The sequence below is a fragment of the Macaca mulatta genome, chromosome 2, assembly GCF_049350105.2.
Source record: "Macaca mulatta isolate MMU2019108-1 chromosome 2, T2T-MMU8v2.0, whole genome shotgun sequence".
Classification (NCBI taxonomy): domain Eukaryota; kingdom Metazoa; phylum Chordata; class Mammalia; order Primates; family Cercopithecidae; genus Macaca; species Macaca mulatta.
In genome coordinates this window covers 169,811,245-169,831,465 of record NC_133407.1, presented here as the reverse complement: position 1 = coordinate 169,831,465, position 20,221 = coordinate 169,811,245, and the positions used below count along the sequence as shown (strand labels likewise).

The following is a 20,221-nucleotide window of genomic DNA, read 5'->3' as shown; positions in this document are numbered from 1 at the left end:
AATGCTTTTTTTTTTTTTTTTTTTGAGACAGAGTCTCACTCTGTCACCCAGGCTGGAGTGCAGTGTCGTGATCTTGGCTCACTGCAACCTCTGCCTCCCGGGTTCAAGCGATTCTCCTGCTTCAGCCTCCTGAGTAGGTGGGATTACAGGTGCCAACCAATACGCCTGGCTACTTTTTATATTTTCACTAGAGACGGGGTTTTGCCATGTTGACAAGGCTGGGCTTGAACTCCTGACTTTAAGTGATCCACCCATCTCGGCCTCCCAAAGTGCTGGCATTACAGGTGTCAGCCACTGCGCCTGACCTGAATGCTTTCTTTTCTTTTTTTTGAGATGGAGTCTCACTCTGTCACCATGCTGGAGGGCAGTGGCGTGATCTTGACTCACTGCAACCTCTGCCTCCCTGGTTCAAGCGAGTCTCCTGCCTCAGCCTCCCAAGTAGCTGAGACTTCAGGTGCGTGCCACCACACCCAGCTAATATTTTTGATTTTTTTTTTTTTTTTTTTTTTTTTAGTGGAGACGGCATTTCACCATGTTGGCCAGGATGGTCTCGATCTCTTAATCTCATGATCAGCCCGCCTTGGCCTCCCAAAGTGTTGAGATGACAGGCGTGAGCCATCATGCCCGGCCGGCCTGAATGCTTTCTAAGAAAGTGTGTGGCAGGATCCTCATTCTCTCTTCTACTTCTTTTCCTGTTCTTCAGTCTCTGAAAGAAGCAAATCTGTTTCAAACCTTTATTTCCTCAGTTCTTCCATTTTCTTCCTCTTTATTTGCAATCTCTCCTTCCTTCTTCCTCCTCCTTTCCTCTCTATTTTTCCACATCTCACCTCCATCCTGTTGAGCACCGGAAATTGGATCAGTTGTGCTCCCATTGTATTTCATAGGTTTTCCTTTCTTTTTGCTCCTTGAGAAAGGGAAAGCAGATCCCAGGACATTTATGATAGTACTGGCCATATGATCATTTGACAGCTGTTTGTTAAACCTTGTTCTTAGGGCTGGGGAGAGTGAGGAGGCAGGAGTGGCCAATGGACTTAGGCTCAGACATCTTGAGTGTCCACTTCTGGGAGGGCTTCAACATTTCAGCTGGGGCTGAGTCAGAAGGAAGGAGATACAAAACTGCCTTCTTGTGCGGCCTAGTATCTAACTCAAACATGTACTCTGTACCTGAAATTTAAATGAGCAATTTTCAGTTGATTAGTTACTGTGATGGCCATTTGTACTTTGTTAATTTTTTAATGTTTTTGAGATTTACGGAATCTCATGTGAGTGTATCTTGTTTTCAGAAATGATATCAACTTGCATGTAATTTAAGAAGACAGCCTTGTTACAAGTAGACATTTATTTGTTATGTTACAGTAATCCATTTTTATCAAACTGTTTTATCATAGGAAATGACCTCAATGAGGAGACCAAATAATTTATTTGTGTAGAGGTGACCTTATATTTCTATAATGATGTGTTTCTTACAGAAGTCCAGGAAGAAGCAGCTTGGATGACTCTGGGGAGAGAGATGAAAAATTATCCAAGTCAATCAGTTTTACCAGTGAATCAATTAGTCGGGTTTCAGAAACAGAGTTATTCGATGGAAATTCATCAAAAGGAGTTAGTATATATCCCTTTTAAAATATATCTGATACTGTCATATCCTAATCAGAATACAAGATAAATAAGGATACAGTATACAAAATGTTAAAAATAAGAGATCACGCTCCTACCTTATTTTAGGTAAAAGTTTAAAGTCTGTTAAGTAGCAGAGGTTATGTGGGAAAATATGTGGTTTTGTTCAGAGCTATATAAAAAGCAGAGCTACCAAGCAGTTTTACCTGAGCATCAGTCTGTAGGGGGATTAGTATCATTAAAAGAATAATAAGATGGAGAAATTTGTAAGTAGTAGAATTTTCCCCAGGGAAAGAACTGTGTGTGCTGTAAAGAATCTGTTTTTTTTTTTTCTTTCCTTTCTTTCACAGAAGGGAACAGCATGGAGAAAGAATCTGTTTTGAAGGGAGAGATGAGCCCCTGAGCAGCATGCTTGAGTAACAGTAGCTGCTTTTTAAGCTTTTTAAGCAGGCAGGTCCAGTTAACTACTAGGCATTATACTCAGTTACTTAGTTTCTTCTTTTATTTTCTCAAGTATCATTGTAAGCACATCAGTTTTATTTATTTATTTATTTATTTATTTATTTATTTATTTATTTATTTGAGATGAGTCTCGTCTTGGAGAGGCTGGAGTGCAATGGCGTGATCTCGACTTGCTGTAACCTCCACCCCCTAGGTTCAAGTGATTCTCCTGCCTCAGCCTCCCAAGTAGCTGAGATTACAGGCACGCTCCACCACGCCTGGGTAATTTTTTGTATCTTTAGTAGAGACGGGGTTTCATGATGTTGGCCAGGCTGGTCTCAAACCCCTGACCTCATGATCCACCTGCCTTGGCCTCTCAAAGTGCTGGGATTACAGACGTGAGCCACCATGCCTGGCCAACACTTCAGTTTTTTATTCCAATGAGCTTCAATCACTTGCAGTCATTATTTGATTCTCAGTTTGCACCCTCTGCCAATGGGAGCCTCTTCAGGTTGGTTCCTTTGGTCTTTTGAAATGACCAGTATCTTTGATGATGTCCTTTCTTTCTGGCACAACAATATATTCTAAGCACATTTTGTATGTTTTCTGCCCCAAACCCTTTTCTTAATGAGCCATAGATTTTCTTAGTGAAGAATGGTATTTAGAAACCATATTCTGAGTACTAGGAGTGCTCCTACTGCAGAGCTTTTGTTCTGTTGATTGGGGATGCAAGTTTGGGGGCAGAGCTGAATTTCTTTATTTAGAGCAGGGCTTTGGCTTCAAATCATACCTCTGCCACTTGCTAACTGTATAAGTTAATTACTTAACCTTTGCTTTTCTTTTCTCAACTGTAAAGTAAGGATTATACTTTATAAGGTCTTTTTAAATAAGAGTTAAATAAATTAGTATATATGAAAATACAGTCATGCTCTGCATAATGATGTTTTGGTCAAAGATGGACTGCATATGTGGTGTTGGTCCCATAACGTTTTTGTTTGTTTGTTTGTTTGATATGGAATTTCACACTTGTTGCCCAGGCTGGAGTACAGTGGTGCAATGTCAGCTCACTGCAGCCTCTGCCTCCTGGGTTCAAGTGATTCTCCTGGCTCAACCTCCTGAGTAGCTGGGATTACAGGCATCTATCACTATGCCTGGCTAATTTTTTATATTTTTAGTAGAGATGGGGTTTCCCCATGTTGGCCAGGTTGGTCTCGAACTCCTAACCTCAGGTGATCCACCTTCCTAAGCCTCCCAAAGTGCTGGGATTACAAGCGTGAGCCACTGTGCCTGGCCAGTCCCATAACATTTTAAGGGAGCTGAAAAATTCCCTTGCCTAGTGACGTACCATCATAACATGGTAATGCAATGGGTTGCTCACATGTTTGTGGTGATGCTGGTGTAAACAAACCTGTGCTGCCAGGCCTATAAAGGTATAGCACATACAATTATATAAGTACATAATACTTGATAATAAAATAATATATCATTATTTTAGAGTGTACTCTTTCTACTTCGATATACAAAAAAAGTTCACTTTGAAACAGCCTCAGGCAGGTCCTTCAGGCGGAATTCTGGAAGAAAATATTGTTATCATAGGAGATGACAGCTCCATGCATGTTACTCTCCCTGAAGACCTTCTAGTGGTACAAAACGTGAAGGTGGAAGACAGTGCTATTCATGATCCTGATCCTGTGTAGGCCTAGGCTAACGTGTGTGTTTGTGTCTTAATTTTTAACAAAAAAGTTTAAAAATAAAAAACTGAGAAAAAATTAAAAATAGAAAAAAGCTTTTAGAATAAGTAAAGAAAGAAAATATTTTTGTACAGCTGTCCAATGTGTTTGTGGTTTAACCTAAGTGTTTTTACAAGAGTCAGAAAGTTTTTAAAAATTTAAAAGTTCATAAAATAAAAATGTTATGGTAAACTAAGCTTAGTTTATTATTGAAAAAACAATTTTTTTGTAAACATATTGTAGCCTAAGTGTACAATGTTTATAAAGTCTGCTGTAGTGTTCAGTAATGTCCCAGGCCTTCACATTCACTCACTACTCACTCACTGACTCACCCAAAACAACAGAACTCAGTCCTGTAAGCTGCATTCATGGTACAAACAGGTGTACCATTTTCTAAATCTTTTATACCATGTTTTTACTGTACTTTTGCTATGTTTACATATGTTTAGATACACAAGTACTTCCCACCATGTTACATTGCCTACAGTATTCAGTAGAGTAACATGCTATCCAGGTTTATAGACCAGGAGCAATAAACTATACCATATAGCCTAGGTGTGTAGTAAGCTATACCATCTAAATTTGTTAAGTACACTCTATGACAATGGCACAACAATAAAATCGCCTAATGATACATTTCTCATAATGTATCCCTGTCATCAAAGCAATGCATGACTGTACTTAGAATAGTTCCTAGCACACATTAAATATCCAATAACCATAAGCTGTTATAATTGAAGGTGAATCTGCCTGTGATCAGTAATGATCCTTTTCCACCCTCCCCCAAGGAACTTCCAGTATCTCCTCTGAGTAAATGTTGGGAAAACATTGAATGAAAAGATATTTATGTGGAAGGCCAGCATGTTACCAACTTGTTTTGACCAGTCATGCATCTACCTCAGTCTGGTTTTGTGTTATGGGTTTCTTGCAAAACTTATTCATCTAGAGACCCTTAGTGACTTACTACTGGTGCAAGGGAAGTGAATAACTTCATGCTTTAAGATCGATCATACATTCATTGGTGTTCAGTATAGATGTTTTCAGGTTATAGAATACAAGTAGTATAGAAGTTTAGCCATTTTTTTTCTGTTTGCATTCAAGAGCCATGTGATGAGATTCTCAGATATCTACAAGTATCGTATGTCACTTGCTTTGCCTCATTTTCACTTCTAACAAAGTTGGAAATAACAAAAAGTCAAGAATAACTTTTTTCCAAGAAAATATGTTTTTAAGTTATAAAATTAATACTCTTTGTAAAACTTCACGAAATTTTTAGAGTATACAAATAAATAAAAGTCATCCAGATATCAACCACTGAAAGATAGTGACTCTTACTTTTCCTATAAACATCTATCTGTATTCTTTATAGTAGGAAATAGAACTTAATTAGCAACAAGAGGAGAAGCATAAGTGTGGAGCTATAGAGAAGTGTACTTTACTTAGCATCTGTTAAGGGGTCCTTGGTTTAGCTAAATAGGCATGTTGCTTTGTAGTGTGGAACTCCCAAATAAATCAAGTCTTGATTTTAGCAATAATCTCTGCTTGAAGAATCAATCTTCTGACTAGGGTAATTAATCCTTTAATAAATTGTGTCCTGGGCCCAGTTGTTATTCTGCTATCTGGGTGGCCATTGGAAACCTGTATCCTCCCTGGAGCTGATTCTGCTACTTAGTGCTTCTCAGGGGTCTCATGGGACAGGAAGTAAAGTGCTCTCTTTCATCTGTGTACACAGAGAAAATGCAAGAAAATATTCTGTGTATCGTTTATATAGACTTTTTGTATTATTCCACTAAGTCTGATTATAATACAGTACTATTTTACTTGAATACTAACATAGCAATAGCATCATACTTTAATGCCTAACATTAAATTTATTGTAGAGATGATCATCTTTATTAAACCATCCCAGAAAGTATAGATAGCATCATATATTAAATACATCTTAATGCCTAATGTCTTAGTCCCGTTGCAGCAAAGCCAATTGTGTTTTTATGAGTTTGCTATGAAATTAATTTGTTTTAATCTTCTCTCTCCCACTGTACTCATGTGTGACTTTTATCTCTCTATTTTCTTTCCATTTCCCCGTTAGGTCTTGAGAGATGGGTGAGTTTTCTTCCTGGAGATGATGGGGCAGGCATTGACTGGGGAAGCTAACTGGGTTTGGTTCTTCTCCCTTGTCTACCCTGAAGAATGGATTGTCCTATTATTTTTGTCCTTTGTCCCCTTTTCCTTCTGCATAAGTGACTTACATGATCTGTGAAGCTCTTTTTCTATGATGTTTTTCATAACCTTGTTTATTATTGTGTAGGATGACTTTAGAATGGTGTATATTATTTACTCATATTTTATGGACTGACATTTAAAAGCATTGGAAATGTGATGCGAGTGTAACAAACAAAATGCTGTAAATATTTTTCAAAGCGCAATATTTCAAAGTATGTTTAATATTAAAGTTCTCACTGCAAAATCTAAGCTAAATCTGTTTTTTATTTTGAAACTGGATTGTTTACCTTTTAGGGATTAGGCAAAGAGGAGTCCCAGAATGAAAAACAGACCAAAAAGAGTCTCTTACCAGCTTTGGAAAAGAAGTTAACTAGAGTGCCATCAAAGTCACTGGACTTGAATAAAAATGAGTATCTTTCTCTGGACAAAAGCAGCACTTCAGATTCTGTTGATGAAGGTAAAGAATTGCTTATAAATTTTATTAAAATTTCAGTTATGTCTTTTTATGTTTATCTTTGTAATAGGGGTGTGCGGATTGAGAATTTAGTTTCATTAGACACAGTCTCACCCTATAAAGAACCAAAAAAAGGAATGGAAGCTTATAGAAAATAGTAGAAAGAGGCTGTTAAATCTAACGTATTCCACTGTCTTCAGAAGCCTGGAATCTGAAAAGCTTCTTTGCATTTAGCTTTTAAATGTGGTGTTAATAAAAATTCTGTATGCCCATTCCTACATACCAGGCAGTGAAATATGCTCACACGTCATAGGTACAGCGACATATTATTTCATTTAGGCTATCCCTCATTTTCCTGGTAGGGAAAATAAGACTAAATCTAAAATCATGCAGCTAGTTAACTATGCAGAACTTGAGTTAATGACCAGGTGTCTCCATCCAGTTTTCTTTTTACTTTACTTCAATACTGCCCAAATTATTTTCTTTTCCTCCTTTTTAAAAAAGACACCTTAGCAAGGTTTTTCTAAACCTGTTTTGTGTATAATTATGAAAGCAAGTAGTTATGGCAGGGATGCATTCTGACATGAATATTAATTTAAATTTTTGGGTAGCCTCCAAAAGGAAATAAAGAAGATTCTCGAAAATTCTAGAGAGGAAATCTTTCTCTCTTTAAATGATTTTTTAAAAAGTGTACTCATCAGTGTTACTCAGAACAATACTCAAATATTTTTGTGTGAAGATGCAAGCTTTTGATTGTTGTTATGTTTTAGCATAATGGGATGAGTTTTTGAAAGCAAGAGCATGGAAAGTTCATCATAATGGCTCCTGACTTTGATTTGTTTTTACTGTAGTCAATTTCCATTTAATTTTAGAGGAACATTCTATATTTGAAATTTATTACAAAGATAAATGATAATAATATTCCATATGGCATTAAAAAAAAAACTTATTTGGCTGGGCACAGTGGCTCATGCCTGTAATCCCAGCACTTTGGGAGGCTGAGGTGGGCAGATCACATGGTTCAAGACCAGTCTGGTCAATGTAGTGAAAACCTGTCTCTACTAAAAATACAAAAAATTAGCCGGGTGTGGTGGTGTGCACCTGTAATCCCAGCTACTGAGGAGGCTGAGGCAGGAGAATCTCGTGAACCCAGGAGGCGGAGGTTGCTGTGAGCCAAGATCGTGCCACTGCACTGCACTCCGGCCTGAGCGACAGTGCGAGACTCTGTCTCAAAAAGCAAAACAAAACAAAAAACTTACTTGTTTTTAGAAGGCCAACAGAGATTAAGCTTGATCCTAATATGATGATAAAGAGAATCATGACCCAAAGGCCTTCTGAATTTCAAGAGTATTATATTCTAGATGTTTTTCACATTTTGTATTGTAATCCATTTTGTTTTGTATTGTAATCCATGTGTACATGGGGTCTAGAGTGGGCTAAACAAATAGCAGTCCTTCTTGACCACCCTGGTGGTAACAAAATTGGGAAAGAAAATGAAGAGCAAGTCAGATAGAGGCCAAAATATCACCTTTTATACTAACAGTAACAAAGTCAGCGGATGTCAGTATGTGTGAAAGATAAGTGGGCTGCTGATGGAGCTGAAGAATGAGGTGGACTTACCTATCAATCACAGGCAATGTTCAACCTCTTCCCCCGCTGGAGGGACGATCCCCCCTGGAGGAGAACCAGCTTCTGTGGGCACCTAGATCCAGAAGGAAGGACAGAGGTGTGACAAGCCTACCCAGCATCCTCCTTCCACATTTACTAACTGTGCTAGTAGCTCAGGCTGCCATAACAAAATGCTACAGATTGGGTAGCTTTAACAATATAAATTTATTTCATATAATTCTGGAGGATAGAAACCCCAGATCAAGGTTTGGCAGAGTTGGTTTCTGGCGAAGGCTCTCTTCCTGGCTTGCCACCTTCTCACTGTGTCTGCACATAGCCATTCCTTAGCACATGCGCACGGATAGAGGGGCAAAGTGTGAGGGAGGAGCAGGGGGCAACAGACACACACACACAAAGAGAGAAAGAGAGCGTGCATGAGCAAACTCTCTGGTATTTTTTTTTTTTTTTTCTGTTTGAGACAGAGTCTGGCTCCGTCCCCCAGGCTGGAGTGCAGTGGCATGATCTTGGCTCACTGCAATCTCTGCCTCCAGGGTTCAAGTGATTCTTGTGCCTCAGCCTCTGGAACACCTGGAGTAGCTGGGATTACAAACATGCACCACCACGCCCCGCTAATTTTTTGTAATTTTGGTAGAGAGGGGGTTTCCTCATGTTGGCCAGGCTGGTCTTGAACTCCTGGCCTCAACTGATCCTTTAACCTCGGCCTCCCAAAGTGTCTGGTGTCTCTTCTTATAAGGACACTAATTCTACCAGATATGGGACCCACCTTATTTAACTTAATTACTTTCTTTTTTTTTTTTTTTTTGAGGCGGAGCCTCTATGGCCCAGGCTGGAGTGCAGTGGCGCGATCTCGGCTCACTGCAAGCTCCGCCTCCCGGGTTCACGCCATTCTCCTGCCTCAGCCTCCCGAGTAACTGGGGCTACAGGCGCTCGCCACCTGGCCCGGCTAGTTTTTTTTATTTTTAGTAGAGACGGGGTTTCACCGTGTTAGCCCTGATGGTCTTGATTTCCTGACCTCGTGATCCGCCCGCGTCGGCCTCCCAAAGTGCTGGGACTACAGGCGTGAGCCATCGCGCCCGGCCAATTAATTACTTTCTTGAGAGGCCCCATCTCCAAAAACAGCCACACCAGGAGTTAAGGCTTTAACAGAATTTGTGGGGACACAAACATTCAGTCTATAACAATAATCTACTTCCTTTGGTTAGAGTGAGTTAAAGTTGTAGAGGGAGGCTGAGAATTACCCTGATTGGGCGCCTTTAACTCGGAAGGAGTGAGGAAGAGCCATCTCCACTGCTTTATATATAATACCCAGCGCACAATAATATTGTGTTAGTCAATGTAAGCCCATTTCCCAACCATTTTATGTAGATATAAGCTTACTATGTTAATGTGTTTTCCTTAATATAAAATTTAATTTTTTAAAACATATTTTAAAAATTTCCAAAATATAGATTGTGTGTGTTAAGTTTGAGAAAGATCAAAGATTTTAGTTTTTCTTGGTTGCGCACAGTGGCTCATATCCGTAATCCCAGTACTTGGAGAGGCCGAGGTGGGAGGATTGCTTGGGCCAGGAGTTTGAGACCAGTCTGGGCAAGACTTGTCTCTACATCAAATAAAAAATTAGCCGGGCATGGTGGTGCATGCCTGTAGTCCTAGCTACTCAGGAGGCTGAAGCAGGAGCATCACTTGAACCCAGGAGGTCAAGGCTGCAGTGAGCTATGACTGCACCATTGCACTCTAGCCTGGGCTACAGAGCCAGATCCTGTCTCTTAAAAAAAAATATAATGATAATAATAATAATAATAATACTTCTTATGTTTCAGTTTTGAGGATAGATGTTATAGACCCTATGATTGTGTTACTTTCTTGTAACCACCAATAGGAGAGAGAAAGGGAAAGAGAAAGAGAAAGCAAAAAATATAATGAAAGTAGTTGTTTAAAGGAAAATTTAGTACAAATTACTTGAGGCTTGTTGTACTTATTAAGTAGGCATTTTAAGGACTCTTTTTCTTAAAATTGTAAGATCATTGCCATTGAAGTCAGTGTAGTGGGAGATGTTTGGAAAGATCAAGGGTAGCATAGCTACTGCTTTATTAGTGTCCTTACCATTCATGCTTTAGTATGCAGCAGGGCATGGATTAGTCATACACTGTTTACCTGAATTTAGGACTTTAGGAAGATCTCCTCTGGCCCCCAGTGGCCAAATAGGTAAGTAACACCAAAACCAGGATTTTTTTTTTTTTCTTTCTCACCTGCTTCTTTTATAAGAATGGTCATTCCAAAGTAGTTTCAGCTGGATGTGTTGGCTCGTGCCTGTAATCCCAGCACTTTGGAAGGCCGAGCCAGATGGGTCACATGAGGTCAGGAGTTCAAGACCAGTCTGGCCAATGTAATGAAAGCTCATCTCTACTAAAAATACAAAAATTAGCTGAGTGTGGTGGCACAAGCTTTTAATCCCAAGAGTGAGACTCTGTCTCCAAAAAAAAAAAAAAAAAAAAAAAAAAACACACACACAACCAAAGAATCCTATAAAAGTAACATTGTAAGTTGCATAAAGGATAACAATAAAACTGATGAAAATTGTGCATATCTAGAAATAAAGAATAGTAGTGTATAGATTCTTTATTGCACATGAACTCTGATCACACTTTGCTCCTTGCAAAGGCTATTTGGCTTTACAGCAGTGAGAAGGTATATGTAACATTCAGACCTCTGTTTGGGGAGTTTTATTTAAAGTGTATGGTGATTTTTTTCTTATTAGATTATCATTAGATAACAAATCAAGTGCTCCTACTGGTTTCCCTAAGCACGTTCCAAAATATTGGACTTGTCATATGTATTTAATGGGTAAAATAATGAATCTATTTTTTTACTTTTTTAAAGTTGTTAAGTTATGAAGACGGTTGAAGTCAATGAACTGAAGTGACAATTGAAAAGGTCACAAAAAGTAAACCATCCCAGGAGATTGGGGACGTGTGTATGGGTTTAGAGGGAGTGAGGGAGATTGCAGATCACTTTAAACCAAACATCATTTTATTTAGTGATAGTATGTTGATCTACTATAGTGAGCAGGAGAAAGATAACAAGTCGATAAACCAATAAAAGTATAACTACAAGTCAGGATAGGTTCTGTGAAGGAAATGAACAAGATCAACAGAATCACCTTTAGTTGTTTTCTTCCTTTGTGAATATTTGAATTATTTTTACAATGAACATATAATACTTCTATGTCAGAAAAAGCTGTTTCCCAGGCCCAATTGGAAAGTTATCTCACAAAGCTTAGCAAAATTTCCTAGTTTTGTGATTCATTTCTACGCTGAAGGAGCCATTATTTGAAATTGCAGTAAATAGTTTTTGCCTACATAGAGTATTGTTGAAGGGAGAAGCAAATCAATATCTATCTGACATCCGTAAGTCCTTTATGCCTGGAGCAAAATAGGGAGACACAAATCATTCAATGGAGGATAAATAGCAGTAGCTGGGGATGAAGCCAGAGCTGGAAGAGTTTTTCTGATTCATAGACTATTGCCCTTTGATTTCACCTGACTAATATTGACAGATGCTTTACCCAGATCATTCTTAGAGCTTGATTTCTGAAACATGGGGAGCTTTTGTGGCAATTTTTATTCTGTATCAATGGGGCATAATCCTTGAAATAATAGTAAATGATCCTGGTCCTGAAATCATTACAATTTCATATTGGATTGCTTTATGCTACTTCCTCTATTATGCCAGGCTTCTGTTCCTAGGTATTTTTTTTTTTCTTTTCTGTTTGGTTCTTCTAAGTTAAATTCCTTCTGGCAGTATAAAATAGATGTTAAGTTTGTGTGCTCTGGAGCTAGAGTGGGTTCAAATTCCAGGTCAGTCACTCACTAGCCATGGAGCCTTGGCAATTATTTCTGTGATTCTGTTTCCTCATCTGGAAATAATGATGATAACTACCACTTATCTCATAGAATTGCAGAGAGGATGAGTCAATACTTGTAAGGTATGTAGCACAATGTCTAACATATAGTAAGCACTATGTAAGTATGGGGTATTTTATATAATATTTCCAGGGCATATGAGAATAGGTGAGCAAGATATTGCTTCTTCATTTGTCACTAGTAGTTTTCAACATCATTATGATTATCAAATTCCCAGAAAAAAATGTAATATTTCATTGGGCATTATTTAGCTTTGATGAATACTTTTCAGAAGGATTTCTTAGTTCTTTTAATGTGTCGTGTTGAGAATAGGTTGTGATTATAGTCATTCTTGTCTTTGGGTAGTGAACATTAAGTCAAGTTGAAACATTATTCAGGCTGATAAGCTAAGTGCAGCAGATATTATAGCCATTGATAACTTAATATTTACTGAGTGAGCATTCAGAGGTAGAAGTTGCTAATTTCTATGGTAGATACTATCTTATGTGTCTGTATATTGTCTTTGTCTCTTTTGAAATATTCTTTTGAGTATTATGGCCATTTGGTATCATTCAAGTTAAATACTTCTGTATCTTTTGGGTTTTGACAGTTGAAATATTGATTATATGTAGTTTAGTTAACTATATATTGTTATGCATAGTTATAGGTCGTACATATGTATATATTTAATTCCTATTTGGAGTTTTAATAGTGTTCTGGAATGTTCTCCTCATTGTAATCATATTTAAAAATGATTTTATGCCCAAAATAAAACAATACAAAGAAAACCCCACAAAACCCCCTAAAGCGTTAAAATAATCTTTCTTTATTTCTTCTCTTTTGGTTTGTGTTTCTGTTTTTCCAGAAAATGTTTCTGAGAAAGATCTTCATGGAAGACTTTTTATCAACCGTGTTTTTCATATCAGTGCTGACAGAATGTTTGAATTGCTTTTTACCAGTTCACGCTTTATGCAGAAGTTTGCCAGTTCTAGAAATATAATAGGTTAGTCCTTGTGTTCTTACCTAATGATAAATTTGGGAGAATGCTATTATTCTTAGAAGGTTGAGCCTATATAAACTGATTTATGTTGTGAGGAGGAAGAATTAGACATGCTTTGATTTTATTTTGGCAGTATGCAAACTGGTATTCAAATATTTGGTTAAATTCACATGTGAACAGTATAATAATTTAATTAGGCAATGCTTCCAACAAGTAAGTTCAGACCTCTTGAAAACTAAAAGTATATTTATTCATTAAGGTACCAATTCAATTAGGTTGAACTCAATTCAAAATGGTTTTATGTGAAATAACTGAATTTTGGTGGAGTGTAAATTGCAGCACCCACTTTGCCAAAAAGCTTGTCAGTAACTACTAAAGGTATGAATTCTCTGTGACTCAGCAGTTCCACTCCTAGGTATACATTCTTCAGAAATGGGTACATTTGTACTCTGAATGATATGCTACAGTGTTCATAGCAACATTATTTATGATGGTCCCAAACTCAAAACAGTTCAGGTGGCCATGAGTAATAAAATGGATGAATAGATTGTGTGTATTCCCACAAAAGAATCCTATATAACAATGAAAAAAATACAAAGTACTGATACTTGTAACAATATGAGTAGACCTCACAGATAACAATGTTGAGCAAAAGAAGCCAGATATAAAAGAGTACATGCTACCTAATTTCTTTATATAAAGATAAAAACCAGGCCAAACAAATTTATGGACATAAAGTCAGCATAGTAGTTACTGTTGTGGAGAGTCAGGTAAGTAAAGACTGGGAGGGAGCTTTTGGGATGCTCGTATACATTCTATATCCTGATCGGAGTGGTGGTACATGTATGTATTCCCTTTGTGAAAATCATGGAGCTATACACTTGAGACTGCAGTATCTATGGACTACGTCAAAGATAATATATTTTTAAAAGTTCCACCTAAGAAGTTGGTTAAATTTCTTAATTAGAAATTAATGGTTAAATCCTCATAAGAAGAATTTCATTGATTATGTGTTAAAAAGTTTTATTTTGGGACTGGGTATGGTGGCTCATGCCTATAATCCCAGCACTTTGGGAGGTTGAGGCGGGTGAATTGCTCGAGCCTAGGAGTTTGAGACCAGCCTGGACCCGTCTGTACCAAAAAATACAAAAATTAGCTGGGCATGGTGATACACACCTATAGTCTCAGCTACTTGGGAGGCTGAGGTGGGAGGATCTCCTGAGCCTGGGAGTTGGAGGTTGCAGTGAGCTGAGATTGTGCCACTGCACTCCAGCCTGGGTGATAGATTGAGACTGTCTCAAAATAAATAAATGAATAAATAAATAAATAAATAAATAAATAAATGTAAGTTTTATTTTGGTAAACATCTCAAATAAGCTTATAGTTAGTTTGCAACTGAATTTATCCTAAATATTTTAGATATTTTATTAACTTTGGGAGCACATGATTTAGCCTGCTACATAAAATTAGAATTCAGCAGCAGCAGCAGAGATTCAGATAAGGTGAGTCATTTGACATAGTCAAAGAGAAAGTTGTTCTATAGTCAATTTTATTTATTTATTTATTTATTTGAGACAGAGTTTTGCTCTGTCACCCACACCCAAGCTGGAGTGAAGAGGTGCAATCTCGGCTCACTGCAACCTCTGCCTCCCAGGTTCAAGCGATTCTTGTGCCGCAGTCTCCTGAGTAGCTGGGATTACAGCCATGCGTCACTATGCCTGGATAATTTTTGTATTTTTTTTAGTAGAGGGGTTTTGCCGTGTTGGCCATGCTGGTCTCAAACTCCTGGGCTCAAGCAATCTGTCCCCCTCAGCCTCCCAAAGTACTAGGATTACAGGAATGAGCCACTGCGCCTAGCCGCAATTTAGTTTATAATCTAAGTATTTTATTAACCATTAGATATTATTCCTTTATTTGAAACTTTTATGTAAATGTGTATATATATATACATTTTTTTTTTTTTTTTTTTTTTTGAGACAGGGTCTCGCTCTCTCACCCAGGCTGGAGTGCTATGGTGCAATCTCGGCTCACTGCAACCTCCGCCTCCTGGGCTCAAGTGATTCTTGTGCTTCAGCCTCTGGAGTAGCTGGGATTACTGGCATGCACCAACATGCTTGGCATTTTTTTTTTTTTTTTTTTTTTTTGTGGTAGAGACAGGGTCTTGCTGTGTTGCTCCAGGCCAATCTCAAATTCCGGAGCTCAGGTGATCCACCCGCCTTGGCCTCCCAAAGAGCTGGGATTATGGGCGTGAGCCACCATGCCTGGCCTACATGTAATTATGTATTCGTAGATGATATTGTTATGAATACTAGGAACCAAAATCAATTTTGTTCTTATTATTGATGGTAGAGTAGCAAAGAGATTGCTATCAATAGCTATTGTCTTGTGATTATGAGTTTTATAATAAAAAAATTTTTTTTCTGTTCTTCCAGTTTTGAAAATGTGGGATGCCTGAGATACAAATCTTCCTCTTTACTCAGTAGCTAATATTTAACTTATTATATTTTTTCTGAATCTATTTTGTATTTTCTTGTGACTCATTTCTACCTAGAGAACTTGGTATTTCAGAAGAACTGGATACATTATTTCCCTTTATCTTCTGAGAGGATGCCTGTTAATGTTGCACTGCCATTTTTATGGCTGAAAAGACCTAGGAGGAATTAGGACATTGTTCTATGCTGGTGATAAATGAAGTTTGTTTTCTGAAACACAACTGCATTTGTTTTCTGATATATCTGGCTTCAATATCAATGATTATATTGACTGTCTGATGTTATAAATGGCTTTGCAAAGCAAAGGCTTCCAGCTAATTCTAAATCTAAACAGTTATAAGTATGTTGCTGACTAGACCTAGAATTAGTCAGAAGCTTTATTACAAAAGAGAATCTGATCATGACTGCAAAGCATACTGCTCTCCTCTGACTTGCTACCTGGTAATCAAAGTTGTAGTATTTCTTTCTTTCTTTTTTTGAGACAGGGTCTCGCTCTGTTGCCCAGGCTGGAGTGCAGTGGTGCAATCACAGTTCACTGTAGCCTCTACCTCCTGGGCTCAAGTGATCCTCCTACCTCAGCCTCAGTAGTTGGGACCACAGGTGTGCACCACAATGCCTGGCCAATTTTAAAACATTTTTAATAGAGACAAGCATCTCCCTATGTTGCCCAGGCTGGTCTTGAACTTGTGGCCTTAAATGATCCTCCCACATCAGCCTCCCAAAGTGGGGCAAGTGTGAGCTACCACACCTGGGCTGGTATTTCTTGAGATCGAGTTTTAAAGGCTTCTTTTTAAAAATAGTAAGAATTTAATGATTTTTAAAAATAATCAATTATTTGTGGATTAAATCTAATTCTAGCACTCAAATGACCACCACTGGATCCAAATTTTCCAAATTGGGGGTGCTGAGCAGAGGGAGCTGGGGCTGAGAGTTCTCCTGAGTGAAGAGGATAAAGTAGGGGGGATGTGGCGGCAGTGCTGACAATGAGTTTTCTTGAAGGCTTTTTTTGGTCCAATTTGTGAGATCAATATTGTCTTTAATGATGGGGAAGCCAGGAAAATGACAGAAATGAAAACTGAAAATGGCAAAGTAGAAAAACACTATCTCTTTGTAATGGAGGATCTGTTTCAGGAAAGGTAAATGTAGCCTTTATGCAACCTGGATAGAGGCTGGAGCACGAAGGAATTAGAATTGAATTTATAGGCCAAATGGAACTTTTCAATGACAAGAGTAATGCTCATGAATTTATAAACCTAATGCAAGAACTAGCCTCACCTGGAGAACTGACTCAGAGAAGAAGTTATGATTCTGAATTTATGCAAATGTTTGCTGGAGGTATTTTCTTAAAGTGACAATAGTAAGAACACTGACAGATTTAGTAAAAGAATATGATCTTATTGTTCACCAGCTTGCCACCTGTCCTGATGTTAACAATTGTATTAAGATAGAAGTGGGCAGTGAGGCCGGGCGCCGTGGCTCAGGCCTGTAATCCCAGCACTTTGGGAGGCGGAGGCGGACGGATCACGAGGTCAGGAGATTGAGACCGTCCTGGCTAACAGGGGGAAACCCCGTCTCCACTTAACTCCGTCTCCACTAAAAATACAAAAAATTAGCCGGGCTTGGTGCCGGGCGTCTGTAGTCCCAGCTACTGGCTGAGGCAGGAGAATGGCGTGAAGCCGGAAGGTGGCGCTTGCAGTGAGCCGAGATCGCACCACTGCACTCCAACCTGGGCGACAGAGTGAAACTCTGTCTCCAAAAAAAAAAAAAAAAAACAAAAAGTGGGCATTGAAGATTGTCTACATATATAATTTGAATATAATAAATCAAGGTATCATTTAAAGCATGTAATAGTCGGAAAAATTTACTTCTTAGTAGTAAGAACAAATATACAACATATGGAGTTAAAACTGATCAAAAAAGAGATCACAGGAATTGGACCCAGTACCACAGCAGAAACAGAAACAATCACCAATATGAAATAATGGATAGTGCACCAGTAAAAGGTGAATCAATTCCAATGAGACTATTTTTAGTGGGATATGACCCTACTCCAACAATCAGAGAGATGTGAATAAAAAATTTTCAGTAAGGTACTTTTTGAATTTAGTTTTTGTTGATGAGGAAGACTGAAGGTACTTCAAACAGCAGGAGATCATTTTATGAAGAAAAGCTCCTGAAAAACTGAGGAAACAGAGAAAAAACTTTCATCAGTGATTTGAATCTCCAGAATCACAGGCATCTGCTGAACAGCCTGAAATGTGAACTGAATAGGAGACAAAAAAAAAAAGGCAAAAAATTCCTGTAACCATTGAGTTAGGTTCAGCAGGTTGAAGATGGTTGCAGCTGTAGAGGGGAGAAAGACCAAAACTCCATATATATTAGTCTTCCTTTATCTTACGGTGCTGCATTTATTTTATGGTATAATGAAATGTTTTTCATGTATATACCTTTTAAAAAGTGCTCTCTTTGAAACACTGGAACTTTCTTAAACTGCCTTTTTTTACTTCACACTTTGATTTGATGATAAGCACTCAAATATGCATCAGCATAAACATTAAACATTTTCATGTAAGAAAAATAAATAAAAGTAGGGAGTCTTTTTAAAAATTTTTTTTGAGACGGAGCCTCGCTCTTGTTGCCCAGGGTGGAGTGCAATGTCACGATCTCGGCTCATTGCAACCTCCACCTCCCGGGTTCAAGTGAGTCTCCTGCTTCAGCCTCCCATGTAGCTAGGATTACAGGTGCCCGCCATCACGCCCAGCTAATTTTGTTTTTGTATTTTTAATAGAGATGGGATTTCACCATGTTGCCCAAGCTGGTCTCGAACTGCTGACCTCAGGTGATCCACCTGCCTCGGCCTCCCAAGGTGCTGGGATTACAGTGTGAGCCACCGCGCCTGGCCAAAATTAGGGGGTCTTTTAAATCTGTGTTCTTTTAAATCATTGTTTACAGTTACATGACACTACTTTTTAAATGTTTTTGATCTTTTAGTTTCAGGGGTACATGTACACATTTGTTATACAGGTAAATTGTGTGTCATGGGAGTTTGGTGTACAGATTAATTTGTGACCCAGGTAATAAGCATGGTACCCAATAGGTAGTTTTCAGTCCTTACCCTCCTTCCACTTCCACCCTCAAGTAGGCCCCAGTGTCTACTGTTCCCTTCTTTGTGGCCATGTGTACTCAGTGTTTATCTCCCACTTGTAAGTGAAAACATGGGTATTTAGTTTTCTGTTCCTGCAGTAGTTCGCTCAGGATAATGGCCTCCAGCTCCATACATGTTGCTACAAAGGGCATGGCCTTGTTCTTTTTTATGACTGCATACTATCCCATGGTGTATATGTACCATGTTTTCTTTATCCAGTCTACCATTGATGGGCATCTAGGTTGATTGCATGTCTTTACTATTGTGAATAGTGGTGTGATGAACATTCTTGTGCATTGCATGTCTTTACTGTTGTGAATAGTGCTGTGATTAATATACTTGTGCATGTGTCTTTATGGTAGAACAATTTATATTCCTGTGGTTAGATACCCAGTAATGGGATTCTCAGGTCAAATGGTAGTTCTGTTTTAAGTTCTTTGAGAAATTGCCAAACTGCTTTCCACAATGGCTGAACTAACTTACACTCCCAGCAGCAGTGTATAAGCATTCCATTTTCTCTGCAACCTCACAGCTGTTATTTTTTGACTTTTTAATAATAGCCATTCTGTCTGGCGTGAGATAGTATCTCACTGTGGTTTGATATGCATTTCTCTAGTGATTAGGGATGTTGAGCATTTTTTCATATGCTTGCTGGCCAGATGTATGTCTTCTTTTGAAAAGCGTCTGTTCATATCCCTTGCCTACTTTTTTATTGGGTTTTTTTTTTTCTTATTAATTTCTTTAAGTTCCTTATAGATTCTGGATGTTAGAGCATTTTCAGACACATAGTTTGTAAATATTTTCTCCCATTCTGTAGGATGTCTGTTTACTCTGTTAGTAGTTTCTTTTGCTTTGCAGATACTGTTTAGTTTAATTATGCCCCATTTGTCAATTTTTTGTTGTTGCAATTGCTTTTGATGTCTTCATCATGAAATCTTTGCTAGGGCTTATGTCCAGAATGGTATTTTCCAAATTTTCTTTCTTTTTTTTTTTTTTTCTTTTTCGAGACAGGGTCTCACTGTGTCACCCAGGCTGGAGTGCAGTGGTGCAAACATAGCTTACTGCAGCCTCAACCTCCTGGACTCAAGCAATTCTCCTGCCTCAGCCCCCCAAGTAGCTGGGACTATAGGTGCACACTACTACACCTGGATAATTTATGTATTTTTTTGTAGAGATGAGGTTTCACCATCTCGCCCAGGCTGGTCTTGAACTCCTGAGCTCAAGTGATCCGCCTGCCTCAGCCTCCTAGACGGCTGAGATTACAGGCGTGAACCACCGTGCCCGGTCATTCCTAAATTTTCTTCAAGGGTTTTATAGTTTTAAGTTTTATATTTAAGTCTTTAATCCATCTTGAACTGATTTTTATATATGGTGTAAGGAAGGGGGCCAGTTTCAATCTTCTGCATATGGCTAGCCAGTGATTCCAGCACCATTTATTGAATAGGGAGTCATTTTCCCATTGCTTTTTTTTGTCAACTTTGTCGATGACCAGATGGTTGTAGGTGTGTGGCTTTATTTCTGGGCTCTCTGTTCTGTTCCATTGGTCTATGTGTCTGTTTTCATACCAGTACCATGCTGTTTTGGTTCC

At 38.4% G+C, this 20,221-nt stretch overlaps 1 protein-coding gene and 1 pseudogene across 5 annotated transcripts in view; both read left to right on the top strand.

The window, feature by feature from the left end:
- GRAMD1C (GRAM domain containing 1C) overlaps positions 1-20,221 on the top strand; it is a 105,779-nt gene that overhangs the window by 58,807 nt on the left and 26,751 nt on the right. For 4 of the 5 annotated variants that reach the window (XM_028844605.2, XM_028844606.2, XM_077993915.1 and 1 more), the window contains 3 exons: positions 1,470-1,602; positions 6,306-6,468; positions 12,862-12,999. In XM_028844605.2, coding sequence (XP_028700438.2) covers positions 1,470-1,602; positions 6,306-6,468; positions 12,862-12,999 — 434 coding nt within the window. Of the gene's footprint in view, positions 1-1,469; positions 1,603-2,202; positions 2,341-6,305; positions 6,469-12,861; positions 13,000-20,221 lie in introns of all 5 variants that reach the window. The other variant, XM_077993914.1, reaches the window with a different exon arrangement.
- Positions 16,697-17,881, top strand: LOC114676428 (vacuolar protein sorting-associated protein 26A pseudogene; annotated as a pseudogene).